Source organism: Hirundo rustica, chromosome 8 (genome assembly GCF_015227805.2).
Source record: "Hirundo rustica isolate bHirRus1 chromosome 8, bHirRus1.pri.v3, whole genome shotgun sequence".
Taxonomy (NCBI): domain Eukaryota; kingdom Metazoa; phylum Chordata; class Aves; order Passeriformes; family Hirundinidae; genus Hirundo; species Hirundo rustica.
Genome location: NC_053457.1, coordinates 22,096,020 through 22,111,054, shown reverse-complemented (window position 1 = coordinate 22,111,054; position 15,035 = coordinate 22,096,020). Strand labels below are relative to the sequence as shown.

The 15,035-nt window shown below is 61.1% G+C and overlaps 3 protein-coding genes across 4 annotated transcripts; 2 read left to right on the top strand and 1 right to left on the bottom strand.

The window, feature by feature from the left end:
* The first annotated feature begins 251 nt into the window (after positions 1 to 251).
* On the top strand, positions 252 to 2,875 carry MARVELD1 (MARVEL domain containing 1). Its single transcript, XM_040071230.2, has 2 exons — positions 252 to 1,320; positions 1,854 to 2,875. Exon 1 carries the CDS (start codon positions 429 to 431, stop codon positions 954 to 956), a length of 528 nt encoding a protein of 175 aa, XP_039927164.1. The 5' UTR covers positions 252 to 428; the 3' UTR covers positions 957 to 1,320; positions 1,854 to 2,875.
* Positions 2,876 to 4,403: 1,528 nt separating this feature from the next.
* ZFYVE27 (zinc finger FYVE-type containing 27) lies at positions 4,404 to 9,321 on the top strand. Of its 2 annotated transcripts, XM_040071824.1 has the most exons (12): positions 4,404 to 4,600; positions 4,685 to 4,755; positions 4,826 to 5,012; positions 5,184 to 5,279; positions 5,469 to 5,581; positions 6,294 to 6,424; positions 6,788 to 6,859; positions 7,025 to 7,045; positions 7,235 to 7,379; positions 7,680 to 7,726; positions 8,203 to 8,284; positions 8,507 to 9,321. In XM_040071824.1, the coding sequence occupies exons 1-12, from the start codon at positions 4,404 to 4,406 to the stop codon at positions 8,569 to 8,571; spliced, it is 1,227 nt and encodes a 408-aa protein (XP_039927758.1). In that variant the 3' UTR covers positions 8,572 to 9,321. The 2 variants fall into 2 exon arrangements, with proteins under 2 accessions (XP_039927758.1, XP_039927759.1); XM_040071825.1 differs by lacking the exon at positions 7,025 to 7,045.
* A 1,133-nt stretch (positions 9,322 to 10,454) lies between these two features.
* On the bottom strand, positions 10,455 to 14,432 carry SFRP5 (secreted frizzled related protein 5). The gene is made up of 3 exons (XM_040071446.1): positions 13,901 to 14,432; positions 13,163 to 13,240; positions 10,455 to 12,757 (listed from the first exon to the last, which is right to left on the bottom strand). Exons 1-3 carry the CDS (start codon positions 14,430 to 14,432, stop codon positions 12,417 to 12,419), a joined length of 951 nt encoding a protein of 316 aa, XP_039927380.1. The 3' UTR covers positions 10,455 to 12,416.
* Between the last annotated feature and the right edge of the window lie 603 nt (positions 14,433 to 15,035).

Sequence of the window (15,035 nt, the reverse complement as noted above, 5' to 3'; positions counted from 1 at the left end):
TGCGGGGCCTCGCCCCCGGGCGGGGCCAGGCCGCGCATCGCTCCGAGGGGAATCCCGGGTGACGTAAGGGGAGCCCCGGCGCGCTCCCCCCGCCGGCCGCCGCACGGGATCCCGGTGCGCCGTCCCCGGGCCCCGCCGCCGGCATCGGTCGCCGTCTCCCACGTCCTCCCGCCGCCCCTTGCGCCCCGCGTTGTGGCCCTCCCCGGCGGCAGTGGGATGGGAGGGGCGCGGCGATGCCTGCCCGACGGCGCATCCGCTGGGCTGGCGGGAGGTGCGGCGGGGCGCGGAGGCGGGGCGGGGAGGAGAGGAGAGAGGCCCCGCGCGGGGAGGACCGCTAAGTGCCAGATGTTTGGCAGCGGTCGGGGAGGAAGTCGCTGCCGGGGCCCTGAGTCCCGCCCGAGCCGCGCCGGAGCAGGTAGGGCCGCACCATGGCCCGCACGGCTCCCCCGACAGTGCCGCCGCCCCCGGGGCCGTCGGCCCGCGGCTCCCTCAGCCTCCATCGCGCCTACCTCCGGAGCCCGCTGGGCCTGCTACGCCTGGGGCAGCTGGCTCTGGGCGCTGCCTTCTGGGTGACGGTAGCGGCTCATAAATACGAGGGGGCGGCCCACTTCGCTCTGTTTGCCGCCGTCCTGGTCTGGCTCCTCACCCTGGCCCTCTTCGGGCTGAGCCTGCTGGGGCGCTGGGAGCTGGTCCCCTGGCTGGGCTCCCGCTGGCTGCTCACCAACCTGGTGCACGACCTGGCCCTGGGTATGGGGCTCTACGCAGCTGCCACCGGCATCATGGGTCACAAGGCCAAACAGAGGAGCTTTTGCAACCTGCCGGGCTACAGCCAGCACTGCCTGTACAGTGCCTACCTGAGCGCCTCCATCTGCGGGGGCATCACTGCCTGCCTGTACCTCTTCTCTGGGCTCTACTGCCTGTCACGGCGTTGCCAGGACCAGCAAGACATCATCTAAGATCCTGTGCCACTTGGCTCCCCTTCTCAGCCGCAGACAGGACACAGCCTGTCTTTGGGATGAAACAACCCAGCCACCCCATCCCCTCCTGGTTGACTGCACTGCAATTCCTCCAGAGACTCCTGCACAGATGGATGGAAAGACAGAGGCCTTCGCCAAGCACGGCTTTCCCTGCAGCGCACCGAGACAGCATGGACACCGAGCCACTGCACAGGCCCTTCTCCCACCCCTGGACAGACGTAGGTTACTGCAAGTGGAAGGACCCAAATGGAGAGTCCCTAAGAGGGATACCAATCTTTGGGAGCCCCCGTAGGACTCAAGCAAAAATCCCCTGCCCCTGGTCTTGCAGATGCTGCATGCTCAGGTGGGTGCTGACTTTTCCCTGGGGTGAAGGGGGACTGGTCTGGGGGAGCTGAGCTGGGGGCAGCAGTGCCTAGTGGAGTTGGATGGGCACAAAACCCCCTGACCTGCAATAAAGCTGCATCTTGCCATTGCAGCTGCATGGCGCCTCCACAATTCCCTAAGGGAGGCTCTGAACTTGGCTTCCCCAGCCTGGCCCCCTCCTTCTGTCTGGCCTGAAATCATCCTTCATCTTATTGGAGCCCTTTGGGGTTCAGTGCCTCCCTGCCTTGCACTCGGGGGTTGTGGAGACACCCAGGTACCTCACAGCCAGATCCAGCATCACTCCAGTCCAGTTTGGAGACTGAGCAGGGCAGCAAGGTCTCCATTGCTGTGGAGGGAGGGGAAGGACAAGTGGAGCTGTAACTTGTTCTGTGACCCTGGGCAGGGGGGAAATTCCTCCAGCCCTGGAGTTTGTTCAGTCCTGGGATGGGGCTGGGTGCCCCAGGGGTTGTAAGGAGCCAGTCATGGGGTTGTTTTCTCCTGCTGTCCCTGCAGAGAGGTTTGTGGCTCCAAGCCACCCAGAGCCACTGGACCAGCCCTGGGGCCAGGCTAATCCAAAAGGGACAGAAACAGCCTTGCTGATGGTTCTGGACACCAGCCTGCAGCCCTGCCTGTCTCTGCCGCACTTGGATTACCGTCCTGGAAAATTTTCATCTCTGGACTCTCTGGGACTGGGCAGTGCCTGGAAGCTGTGGTGAGGTGGAGGGGAAGGGTGAGCATTGCAGCACGGCAGCGCTAGGCTGTGCTGGCACTCTGGCCATGGGGGAGCTGGGGCCAGGCATTGTGGGAGCACAACCTGTCTTGGAGAACAGAAGAAGAGACTGACACTGGAGCCAGCCCAGCCCTGGATCAGCTTCCACAACCAACCAGGTGCCAAGCTCTGAGAAGGCCATTTAGGGCTGACTAGAGAAATGGGCAGCCAGAGACAGAATTTTTGTAGCAACACCGTACTAGGGCTGCCCTGCCACAAGCCCTCCTCACCCTGCCTGGAGGCAGGTCCTCTCTATCGCTCCCAGTGCAAGGAAGGCTCTGCTCCAGTCTCTGTGTAGACTCAAGTCAGTGAGACGTGTATCCCCAGCAGCTGGCCATAGCTGCTGTTGCCTGGGGTTCCTGGAGTCTTTTTTTGTGGTGGAGAGCAGCAGTCGTGATTCCCCTGGGGGCTTGAAGGGGTCTGGGTTTGGTACTGGGTCACCACTTCCATCATGATATCCACTGTACCAGCGGATACCCCATCATGCTCAGGGGCTCTGCCGAGCCCCAGGCCATGTACCCCTTCCCTGGGCAGGACATGCTGTCTGTGCCCTGTGTCAAGGCTGGTCCCTGACACCACCTGCCTCTGCCTTACTCTGGTGCAGCCCTTGGCCTAGGCTGTCCAAAATGCCCTCGGTGCTTCTGCCACCATGAGTGCCTTCTCCTGGCTTTCTGCAGCCCTGTCTGTCACACCAGCTCTATCCTCCTAGACCCTCCTTTTAGGTGCCAATGGATTCACCTTCCAAATAAAGCAATATTGGCGTTCACATATTGGGTGTCTGAGGCTTTGTGGTGTGGCTGGGACCTGCTGGGTATGAGATCTGAGCTGAGATCACACCCAGCTCTGTAGCCCTTCACCCTGGGACCTCTCTGGCTTGGAGCCTCTGGCCATGGTCACAGAGTCCTGGAGTGCTCTGGGGTCACAGGAAGGCTCCCTGATGCCAAGCCACTGCTCCTACTAGAGAGGCTTAAGCCTCTGCCCTTGGGGATGGGAGTTTTCCCTGGCCCTGCCACCTGCCCAGAGACAGGGCACAGCCTGATGCTCACATGGGGCTCCAGACAGAGCAGAGGGAGGCCAAACCCCCAGGGCTTTGTGGCTATGGGATGTACTGAGGACAGGATGTAGTTGCATTCCTAAGTGCCTCGTCACTCCCTGCTGAAAGGGGCCTCTGTCCCAGGGCCAGGGCACCACTGGGCAGCCATATACACACTGACTGGACACTGTCTGGCTCTTGTTGGGTCAGGGGCCAAGGGAGGACTGCCAGCATCTCCCAGGACTGGCTGCAGCTCTGGGATGCATTCTTGGGACAGAGTTGAGTCTTGGACCTGGACTTGCAGCTGGGGTGTTACTGGGTCCCCAGCCTTCTGCTCATGGCACACATGCCCTGTTTGTCAGAGGCTGCAGGCAGCTGGCAGCAGCATTGTGCCCTCGTTGTCCAAGAGCCAGCATAGGGTTATAACAAGGTTACAACTTCTGTTGTAATGATCCTGGGCATCAGACGAAGCCCAGGATCCCCAGAGCATCCCTGGAAGCCAGCATCCCTGCTCTACTGCAAGCACCTTTTAGGACAGCTCATGGTGCCTGGAGCATGGGCCCGTGAGCAGGGCTGCAGGCTGCTGGGCAGGACAGTGCCAGTGCACGCAGGGCTGGGCTGCTTTGGGGGCATGGAGGGACAGTGAATTAGCTGCCAGACACACTCACGGGCCTGTGGGGAACCTGCTGCTCCTTCCCAGGAACTCTGGTTGTGAGGCTGTTCTCTGGTCTCTTCTTGGGCAGAGGTGGCCCAGCAACATCATGGGTACAAACCCACCGTGCCAGACACAGCTGGATGCAGGCTATGCCAAGACCCAGACTGGGACTGAGCCCTGAATCAGGATTAGACCGGATCGGTGCCCAGCCTTAGACTGGGACCGAATCCAGGCTGTGACTGAGCCCTACACCAGAGCACACCCGAGTCGGGACCGGGACGGGACCCTGAGCAGCCCCGGCCCAGGGCCGACCTACGTGTCTAGACCGGGCCCACCGAGACTCCGCCCCGAGCCTCACGCCCAGAGCGGTCCGCAGGCCCCAGCACGGAGGCTGGCACGCAGCGCGGGCGGGCCGAGCCGGGCGGGCCCCGCAGCGCCGCTCCCCCGCGGGCGTGGCTCCGGCGGCGCGCCCGGCCCAGCCCGGCCCGGCCCGGCGCTCCCATTGGCCGCGCGGAGCTCTCGGCGCTCCCGGTCGCGTCACGGGAGCGCGCGGCGGTGTCGGGCCGAGCGCGACGGGGTCGCTCGCCTCCCGCTCCCGGTCCCGTCATGCAGGCGGTGGAGCGGGACGGGGCGGCAGGCGGCCCCGAAGGGGCGACGGGAGCCGCTGAGGCCCCGCCGGAGCCGTCGCCGCCCAAGGCCGCCGCTGCTTTCGATCTGCTGGAGCTGGTGCGGAGCTACCGGCGGCTGGAGCTCTACCTGGAGCCGCTGCGGGACGCCGTCGAGGGTGTCCGCTCCCTCCTCCGGTAGGTGCGGGCTGGGCTGGGCTGGGATCGAGACCGAGACCGTCCCCGGGGTCTCACGTCCCTTGTCTTCCTCCGTCTCGGCAGGTGGCAGCGGCCTGTGTGCTCTCTTCTGGTCTGCCTCGGCCTCAACTTCCTCCTGCTCACCCTCGGCCAAGGTGCGTGTCGGGGGTCGGGACTGGTCCCCCTCCCGGCCCCCCCGGGCTGACGCTGTCCCGCCTCTTGCAGCTGCCTGGTACTCGGTGCTCGCCCTGCTGGTGGCGGTGCCGGCCCTGCTGGGTTACCTGCAAGAGACGTGCCGGGCCCGGCCCTCGGAGCCGGAGCTGGTGCGCAGGAGGTACCACAGCGTCCGCAGGGAGGATCTGCGCAAGGTGCAGCTCTCGCGGCAGGAGGCCATCGCCCAGGTCAAGAGCTTGTGAGTCCCTGCGGCTTCCCCAGCGCTGGGACTCTGGGGGCCTCTGCGGCCACAAAGGCTTCTTGGAGGCTGTGGGGGTTCGTGCCAGTTTGGCTACCGTAACCCGTGTGAATGTGGGGAATGAGGGGGGTGTGTTTGTGGGGTATTTTTTTGTGACTGTCTCATTTGCAGCCTGATCCAGCTGGAGGGGTTTCTGAGCGGGATGTGCTGCAGCTGTGAGGCAGTGTACCGTGTGCTGTACTGGGAGAACCCCGCTGTCTCTTCCCAGTGAGTAGTACCGGGTCAGGCACCCTGTGGTGGGCTTGGTGGGGAGAGGGGCTCAGCCAGGCCTGCGGTGCTGTGTTTGATTTCTTTGGTACTTGCAGAGAACAGGTGGAATACCAGATGAAGGAAGGAGTTTTATGCTGTTGAGTGAGTTGCTTTGACTTGACCGCAGTATCCTTCTGCTTTCTACAGGTTTTATGGGGCGCTACTGGGCACTATCTGTGTCCTCTACCTGCTGCCCCTCTGCTGGGTCCTGGCCATCCTCAACAGCACCCTCTTTCTGGGCAACACCCAGTTCTACCAAGGTATGAGACCTGGCTGGAAGTGCCCTGTGTGGGATGGGTTGGGGAAAAGCCCTCTGAAGCCAGGGATCTTACCCTGGACCTCTCCCTCACATGCGCTCACTGTCCCATGTCAGGCTCTGCCATAGACCCTGAACTCCCCTGAAGGCAGTGATGTCCTAGGGGTGGTGCTCAGCAGCCCAGGGTGGGTGGTGTGGTCCCAGGGCCCAGCTGTTGGAGGTGAGAGTCTCTCCTGATGTGTGTCCTGGCCCAGGTGCTGTTTCCTTCTCTCCTCTGTGGCGTGGCAAACCAGGGTCTGTCAATGCTGGCTTTGTGTGAGCCTCTCCACCCCTCTTGATCTCTGACCCTGCTCTCCAGGACTTCAAACACATTCGGTGCCTGTGGCAATATATGACACAGGCTTGAAAATGTGCCATTGGGAGAGAGAGGAGCCCTCTTCCGTGGCTCATGCTGGAGGAGTGTTGGATATGTCTGAGCTGTTACGCTGGCCCCTGCCATTCCCTGTCCTGAGCCGGGGCAGGTGGTGGGAGCATTCCTTTCTGTCTTAACTTCAATGTGTGAGCAGAGGAGTGCTCAGGGCATCTGATGAGTGAATGATATGTGTCAATGCCCCACCTTGAGCCCTGGAGGTCAGGTGTTGCAGCTGGCTTTTGTGTGATGTGGCTGGGAGTAGGGAAATACCACTCTGCTCCAGCTGTATTCCCTTCTTAACCAGTGGTAATGGAGCTCAAGGCCTCCATCGAGCAGAGTGTGGGCTCCAAACCCCTCGAGAGCTCTCCAGAACCTGCTGAACCCCTGCCACCAGCTGCTGCCCCAGATCGGACCCCCACCCCCACCAGTGCAGAGGTGAGATAGGGGCAGGGCTGGCAGCTGTGGGGTGGGAGTTGCAGAGTCAGCCCTTGGGTCTGACTGTGCCCTTGTCTCCCTCTACACACAAACTTTTCCACCTGCTGGCTTTGCTGGAAGCCTGTGAGCCACTCCTGAATTACTGGGATGCTGCCCTCTCCCCTCGGGGCCTGGCTCAGTCCTTTTGCCACATGCAAGGATGTGGTCTGAGCAGGCAGGTGCTCACCTTGCCTTCTGGCACTTGTGTCATCTCTGAGGCTGCCTGGGGCCAGATCCATTGTCCTGGAACCTGCTCAGAAATGTGGGGCCACCTTTGAACAGAGGCAGGGGAAGAGCAGGACTAGCTTTGTGAATCTCTTGTAGGACCTTACCCCTGGCAGTGTGGAGGAAGCGGAGGAGGCTGAACCCGATGAAGAGTTCAAAGATGCTATTGAGGTTTGAGGCTGGTTGGGGTGGGCTGTGCCTGCAGCGCAGCTGAGGTGGGAGAGGGACAAGGACCTTGTTGGGCAAACTGGGTGCTCAGGGACAGTGACTTTGGGGCCGGGTGCCTTTGACTCCGTGTGTACTCACTCTCCTCTCTGTCCCATGCTGCGGGAGAAGGAGAACCAGCTGCTGGTCATGGTGAGTACTGCCATGCCATGGTGTGGTGTCTCCTCTGAGCTGGAGCTTTGCCTGGTGTGCCAGTGGCTTGTAGAAATGCCAGGTGGAGCACCCGGCTTGTTGGGTGCCTGCCTCTGGTGTGGGCTGCCCTGCAGCTCTCTGTGTGCCTCCAGCCGCCCTGCTGTGCTCAGCTGGCTCTGCTCTCTGCAGGAGGATGATGAGACCTCTCAATGCTCAGCAGATTTTGACCTCAGCCTCCCAGACAATGGTTTTATGAGCAAGAATGAGGTGATCCGCAGCAAGGTGTCACGCCTGACCGAGCGCCTGCGCAAGCGCTACCCCAGCAACAACTTTGGTGAGTTTGGGAGCAGGTGCTTCTTGGGGAGCTCAGCAGCGTGGGATCTGTGCTGCTTCCAGTGACCATAGGACTGGGGTGGAGAGAGTAGTGTGGTACCTGCTAGGCTGTGCTGACACCTCCAGTGACCTTTTCCACTCCATGGAGAGAATGGTCCCAGCACTCCTAGGAAGGGCAAGGGTGGGAAGGTGCAGCAATGTCATCTCTGAGCTGAGCCTTTACAACAGCTGTGGATGTTCTTGTGCCACCTGCAGCCCCAGGCAACAGAGCCCTGCCTGACCTCTGTCCTCTTTCTTCCAGGGAACTGCACGAGCTGTGCTGCCACCTTCTCTGTGCTCAAGAAGAGGGTGAGTCTTCGACTTCTGCCTCAGCTTGCTGTTTGCCCCTGGGGCAGAGCTGTTGCTCATGTCTGGCTTGCCCTGGCTTTCTCCAGCAGCTCAGGTGTCTGGCCTCGGTCACAGCCCAAATGACCTCAGCTAAATGCTGGGTGTTGTCACATGCCTGATGGCACCAAGGATCCCTTGTGTTGTGGAGCATTTGTCCATTTACTCCTTTGGAAGCTGCCTCACGCCAAACCATGTTATTGTCGATGGTACCTGCTCTGTGTCCTGGTTTTTGGTCCATTTCCTGTGGCCTTTCTGGTGGAGCAGAGCGTGGGAATGCTAGTGGGAATGACCTGTTGCCTTATCTGAGCTCTGCGTGTGATGCTTGGCACACGGTCTGTGGGCAGTTCTCAGAAGGAGATATGGACTTTTGGCCCCCTTCACTTACTCCTGGGTTAGTCTGATGTACACCTGGGGCTCACCTCCATCTTTCTCCACAGCGGAGCTGCAGTAACTGTGGGAACAGCTTCTGCTCCAGGTGTTGTTCCTTCAAAGTCCCCAAGGCCGTGATGGGAGCTACGGGTGAGTTGAAGGGTGGAGGGAAGAGCTCCTACTTCCACGTGTTCTGTCTGCCCAGGCATTTGCCCCAGCCCTGGTGGGGAGGGTAGACAGGATGTGCCCAGCACAGCCTGGCTCATGACAGAGCAGTGATGAATTTGCAGCTCTCGAAGCAGCTTTATGGCTGGGGTCCCTAGCCCACAGTGGGAAAAGGGGATCATCTCTGACATTTGTTTTCCTTTCCAGCCCCAGAGGCTCAGAAGGAGACGGTGTTTGTGTGCGCTCTCTGCAACCAGGCGCTCATCAAGTGATGAAACAGGCCCAGCCAGCTCCTGTGTCCTGCACTGCCTGAGACCTGGGACAGCGGGCAGGCACCCTTGCCACTGGGAGCCTGGACTGTTTGGATCCCAGCGTGGCATTCCCCTGCCAGAGGACGCTTGCACTTGTGCTCCTCCTGCCAGCGCCAGGCTGGACGGAGCAGCCCTCCTTGCCATGCACCAGCTGGGTCCCTGTGGAGCACTGCCCATGGCTGTGCCCCATCCCTGCAGCTGCTCCAAGCCCTGGGTGCTCTCTGGCACTTGCTGTGCCCTGCCACGTGCTTGCTCAGGCCCTGTGGTCTGGCTCAGTGATGGAAGAGCCATCCTTCCTACTCGTGGTCCTGCCTTCACCTCCTGGGTGGGGCAGAACAACCTCAGGGCTCTGTCCCTACCTTTTCCAGCACTGTGCTATAAGTGACTGTATTTTTGGGATCAAGTCAGAGCTCCTCCTGCATCCCTTGGGGTCTTAGACTAGCTAGGTTTTTCATCTGGGCTCAGCTGAGACTGCTAGTCACTGCTGTGCTCCTCAGCCTCACGTCCTGCAGGTTTAGTCTTTTACCCCTGAAACTGGCTGTAGCCTGGAGGAGGAAAGAGAATGAGTTTGGGTTGAGCTGTGTGGCTGGATCTCCAGTGTGAGAAAAGGCAGGAGTTGGTGCTGCTCGGTGCACTTAGTGACTGCTGCTTTCTACTACAGATTAATATATAATTGCATATAGAGAATGACCAATAAATCTCTTGTCCTCAGCTGCCTCTTGTGTCATCCCAGTGAAAGCTGTCCCAGTCCCAGGTCACTCTAACACCTCTGTGACCTTGGCCCTGCTGTCCTGCAGGTGCTCCTGGAGAAATGGTGTTCCTGTGCCATGAGCTCCGTGCTTTACTGGAATCCCCATCTTCCGTCCTGCTGTAGCCCTGTTTGCCCTCTGCTCAGAGCTGTGTGCAGCTGCCTGTCAGCTGTGCCAGGGCTGAATCCTGCTGGGCTGGAGCCAGGGAGCACCTCAGCTCTGACAGGAGCTACTGAGCTTCCTCTGCCTCCCGCGGCTGCTGCTTCCCCTGCCCTCCCCAGGCGGTGGTCCCACCAGCTGCCTGTGTGCACAAGGATGACCTTTCCTTGTGTGAACAGCAAAGCTCTCAGCTATCCCAGGAATGTGACCCTGGTTGCTGTGCAGCTGGGAACAGCCATGGCCTGGGTTCCTGCCAGCCAGCTGCAGCTTCCCCCAAGCCAGGGAATCTGGGGAGCCAGTGCCCACCAGGATGTGACACCCACCAGTCTGAGAAGTTGCTGGACCCCAGACCTTGCTGCAGGCTCTACAACCCACCAGTGTGGGAGCTCCTATGGGGCAGACAGCCTAAACACTTGGCTGTGGGCTCATAAACTCCTTCACATGGAAATTTGGAGAAAAGCTGAACTTGGCATTTGATGATGAGGGTGTCTGGCTTGTGCTGGATGTGCAGGGGGCGGGGGTGCAGAGGGCTCAGCAGTTAGTGGGGGCAGTGGAGCAGCTGTAGCATTGGGGAGGGGGCTGTGTAGTACCCCAGGAGCTGTGGGTGTGTTTGTGAGGGTGTCTGCAGTGGGATTTCTACTGAGCTGTGAGGGGCTGGGAGAGGTCAACTTGCTCAGACAGCTGAGAGGGGGAGGCAGAGGAGCTACTTGTATTTCTAGAGAAAACACTTGGAGCAATGAGCACTGTGACTGTGTATGTCTGAACACTCTCTAGAAGATGCTAATGACGCAGAATACAGAGGGCTACAGATAAACTTAGGCTGTAGGAGATGGGGTTTTATTTATGCTTTTTAAGTTTTGCAATAAAATGTAATTGACAGTGTTTATTCCTATGGAAGTGTGCTCAGCAGTCAAGCTCTGAACATACCTTCTAATAATAATTGAATTTTTTCCCTATTTTTTTTTTTCTGAGTGGCTGGGGAGGAATGCCCACTTCTGGTGCGAGGCTGAGGCAGCAGCTGCCTGCCCCATATTCCTGGCTGGCTGTGGGGCAGGGGCACAGGCACCTCTCCCTGGTCAGAGCGGGAGATCTGGGGCTCTGGAGGCTGACTAGTGGGGCCAAGGCCATGCCCAAGGAGGGCCGAAGGAGAAGAGGTCACTCCAGAGCAGGGCAGGTGCACAGTGCTCTTGTCAGCCAGAAGGGGGTGGGTGCAGACATCCTGGAGCCGCGATTTCCTTTTTGTCCCGGGAGGCTCCCTGAGGTCGAGCCAGCTCCGAAGAGAAGACACAGTGTCAGGCAGCCAGGCACTGGGTGAATATCCTGGAGGCCACCTTCGGGCTCGCCTCACCCTTTGGGACAGGTGGACACAGGTATGCACTGGGCAAACACGACTGGGTCGTTCAGGCTGCCCTCTTGCCAGCTGGGACTGGGGGGCAGCTGGGGGAGTGGAGCTGAGCTAAGGGACTGCTGCCATCACAGGGGCTGAGCTGAGGACGGTCCTGGTCCTTGGGCTTTTGGGAGGCTCCTGGCTAGTGCAGGTGGGTGGCCCTAGGAATCTTTTTGGAGGAGGCCAGAAGCTGTGGCATGGGAGGTCTGGCAGCCAAGCAGGGCTGGCAGGGAGCTGCAGAGAGGACTTTCAGATGTGGGGAGGACAGGGTAGGAGGCTGCCTGCTCCAGTATCTGCCCCTATGGTACTCAGTGCCAGGCTTCTCACAAAGTGCTGTGAGCTCCCAGACCGTGGATTTATCCCCAAGGGTGACAAACGAAGAAACTTCCCTGGTAAACCCCTGCCAAACCCAGCTGTGGGGCCCTGTCCCCCCATCCTAGTCATCTCAATGACCTCCCAGGCTCCCTGGAGTGGCAGGGGTGCCTGAGTCTCCAGGAATGCCTGTGACCACTTGGAATTGCATCCCTTGGCTTGGCTGGACTGCCCAGGTTCGGGCTCTGGGCACGGCACCTGGAGTGAGGCTAGAGCCAGATCCTGAGGTGACCTCGCTCCCTCAGGCTGCCTCACTCAGTGGGCAGGACTGGGACCCCCTTCACATTCTTCTGGGGTCCCTGAGGGAATCCCAAGGGGCTCTTACCCGTGAACTGCAGTGAGTCGCACACACACTTCACTGAGTGGAATAATTTACTGTGGTGTTGATGGGCAGGGGGTGCATGGCTGGGTCACAGCAGGGGTGTGTGTGAGGGATGCAACAGAGATGGTCTGGGATGCTTGGAGGGGGCTTCCCTCACACACTGGGCCATGTGTCATGGGAGTGTGAGAGCCCAGGAAGGGTTTGTGCTGCTCTGGGCACTTGAGGGGTCAATCTGTGGGAGCAGAGGGGCTAGAGGGACCTTCCTGGGCTGGGTCTCTGTGACGGTGAGATAATCCTGGATGTGAGCTCCAGGTGAGGGCATGGGATGTATTTGGTGTCTGAGGGTCTGCAGCGTATCATGAGGGAGCTGGGCAAAGGACACAGGTGCAGGGTAGGGGTCCCAGGTGCAGCCAAGAGGGCCAAGCAGGGATTCTAAATGAAAGCAAGGGTCTCTGGGCTTATGGGCAGGGAACCTGGGAGTAGACAAGGGTCTCCGGTGCAGACCAGGGCTTACAAGCATGCAGAACAAGGGTCCTGGGTCCAAACTAAGCTCCTGGGTGGGGATGGGGATCCTTGGAGCAGAACACGGGTCCCAGGGGGGCAGAGCAGGGCTCTCAGGAGGAGGCAGGGGTCCTGGCTGTGGATCAGGGCTCCCACAAACACAGCAGGGAATCCTGCAGGTGCAGAGCTGGGTTCTGGGGCACAACCAAGGAGCTGAGGTGAGCAGAGCTGAGGTCCTGGGGTGCAGCCAGGGAAGCCGGGGATGGGATGCTGGGCCAGTGCAGGAGTTCTGGGAAAGGGCAGGGTGGGCAAAGCCCTAATGCTGCCCAGCCCCATAGAGCAGGGGGTGGTAGAGCGGGCAAGGGTAGGAGAACATGAACTTGACTGCAAACTTCATCTCCTTGTTGTGCTTCTGCCAGGGGTAGATGGCCAGGAGGAGCAGGCGGCCGCCCACCTTGCGGCCCATGACCAGGAAGCTGCCACTGAGGCTGTCAAGCTGGGGGCAGGGGCAGGAACCCGCGTTCCTCATGTGCAGCACCATCTTCTTGGTGTCCTTGCGCTTCAGCGGGCCCAGTTTCAGCACCTTCTTCTTCTGGGCAGCCACCAGCCGCCGTTCCCCGTTCTCCTCCGTCATCTCCTTGATGCGCATTTTCACCACTGTGTGGGGCAGCCGTGGGGCATGGTTGGGGGAAGGGAGCACTGCTGGGGGGCTGGGGAGGGTCGGGTCTAGGGCAGGCACCTGTGCAGGACAGGGTGCAGCCCCTCCCGGGGTTGGGTTTCTGGGGAAGTTGCTGTGCAGGGAGGGGAAAGGGGTTGTTGGGGGGGGTTCCTGCAGAGGCCCCCAGCGACCCTCCTGAATGTCCCATTCTGCCTATCCCCATCAATGTCTTCTCCTCTGGTCCACCCATCCCATGCATGAAGGGTCCAAGGGAATGGCTCAGGGGTCTCCCATGGGGCTGTCCCCACACAACCCCGCCCTCTGGCCAACTCCCACCCCAGCTGTCAGACCTAGGGAAGACAAACCCTTGTCCGGGGGGCTGGGAACAAAACCGCAGCACTCACCAAAGTCACTGGAGCACATCTGCTCCATCATGCCGTCCGCCTTGTGCTCCATCTCACACTGGGTGCAGATCTTGGACACTGCAGTGAGAGACCAGTTACTGTCACAGCTTCCTGCTGCATGGTACTTGTCACCTGGGCCATCTCCTCAGGGACACGCTTGGGAGAACCCCAGCAGCTCCTCTGCTCCCTCGGGAGCTGTGCTGGGGGGACGCAGGGAGGCACAGAGCGCCTTGCTGGCCGGGGTCATCCACAGGAGGGGAAGAGATGCTGGCACTTTGAGGCACAGCAGCAGTAAGGCTGGCCCCAGCCTAAAGGCTGTTCCAGCCCTGATCCTGACCCTAGGCTGCCTTTGGGTGATGCCCCTTCTCCTGCCTGAGCGGACAGCACCCTGCAGCAGCACTGGGGGCCAACACCCGCAGGTGCAGCGTGCTCTCTTGCTGCTGACATGGGACCCAGCGGGAGGAGAGGGACACAGCACTGCGGTGCATCCGCCAATGGCTCCTGCCTCATCCCAGGTTCTTCCTTGTCCCACGACAGTTCTGTGCAGGCAGCTGGGAGCCCAGTGCCCCTGGGCAAAGAGTGGTGCCCCGACAAATGCTGTGCCCGCTCCTGCCCTGCCACAGACGCAAAATCCTTGGCCAACACCAGTGTCCTGAGCTGTGTTCTGAGGGGTGAAGGGATGGCTGTCCAGGGGCTCCACGTGCATTCCCATCCCGTCACAGGCCCCTTCCCGCTTACCTGGTGGCGGCGTGGCTTTGCTGTTACCGAACTGGACGGCAATGCAGAGCTCGTGGTCAGAGGGGAACTTGCTACAGTGCAGCATCTCAGGCCAGGGGAAGCCGTAGGACTCCATGACAGGGGCACAGGAGTCACGGACCACCTCACAGAGGGAGCGGCAGGGGTAGACGGGCCGGTCGAGGCACACGGGGGCGAAGAGGGAGCAGAGGAAGAGCTGGGTGTCGGTGTGGCACTGCTTGGCGAGCAGGGGCACCCAGCTGCCGGCCTGCTGCTTGGCTTCGGCCATGGTCTCGTGCTCCAGCAGGTTGGGCAGCCGCATGCGCTTGTAGCCCACGTCGCGGCAGAGCTGCATGTCGGCCGGGATGTCGAGGCACTGCGGCTCCCGCCCGTAGAAGCGCCCGTGGGGCAGGCTCTCGGGCTGCCACCCGTAGTAGTCGTAGTGCTGCCCGCCGCCCAGGGACCCTGCCAGGGCCAGCGACAGGGCCAGCAGCGCCGTGCCCCGGGAGCCCGGGTGGCCGCCCGCCTGCGGCATCGCCGCTGCCCGCCTGCCGCTGCCGGCCGCGGCTGCCGAGCGGGACGGGAGCGCGGCTCGGCACCCTGCCTGCTCCCTTAGCGCCTCCCACGCTCACTGCCCTTTCTAAGGAGGTTGGAGACCTCGCCGGCAGCCAATCTGCTCTGCCTGCCGGGTCCCCCGGGGCTGGCCCCCGGCTCCCCCTAGTCTGCCCACATCGCTGCCACCTCCCTCCCTCCCCTCCCCGGCACACGGTGCTCCGTGCCCCTCGCCCTCCCAGGGAGCTGCCCTGCATGCATCCCCCCCGGCCCACCCTGGCTCTGTGTGCCCCTAGAGTGATGCTTTCTAGAAGGGCTGGCTCGCCTGTCCCACGGCGATGTGTTGCGGCCTCAAATTGCCCCCATTATTCAAGCATCCCGCTGCCCTCATCCCACCTGGCACCCCAGAGGCATGCTGTGTCGTGGGGCAGGGCACCCTGGTTCCTACCCTCTGCCACCCCACTCCCTACTCTTTCCTCCCAAGACAATATGCTTCGGGTGCTGGGGTTTAAGGAAGAGGACACCCCAGATGCTTCCTGCTGCAGCCCTGGGAGGGCTGCTGTACCCAGGTGCCAGGTGTGCCATC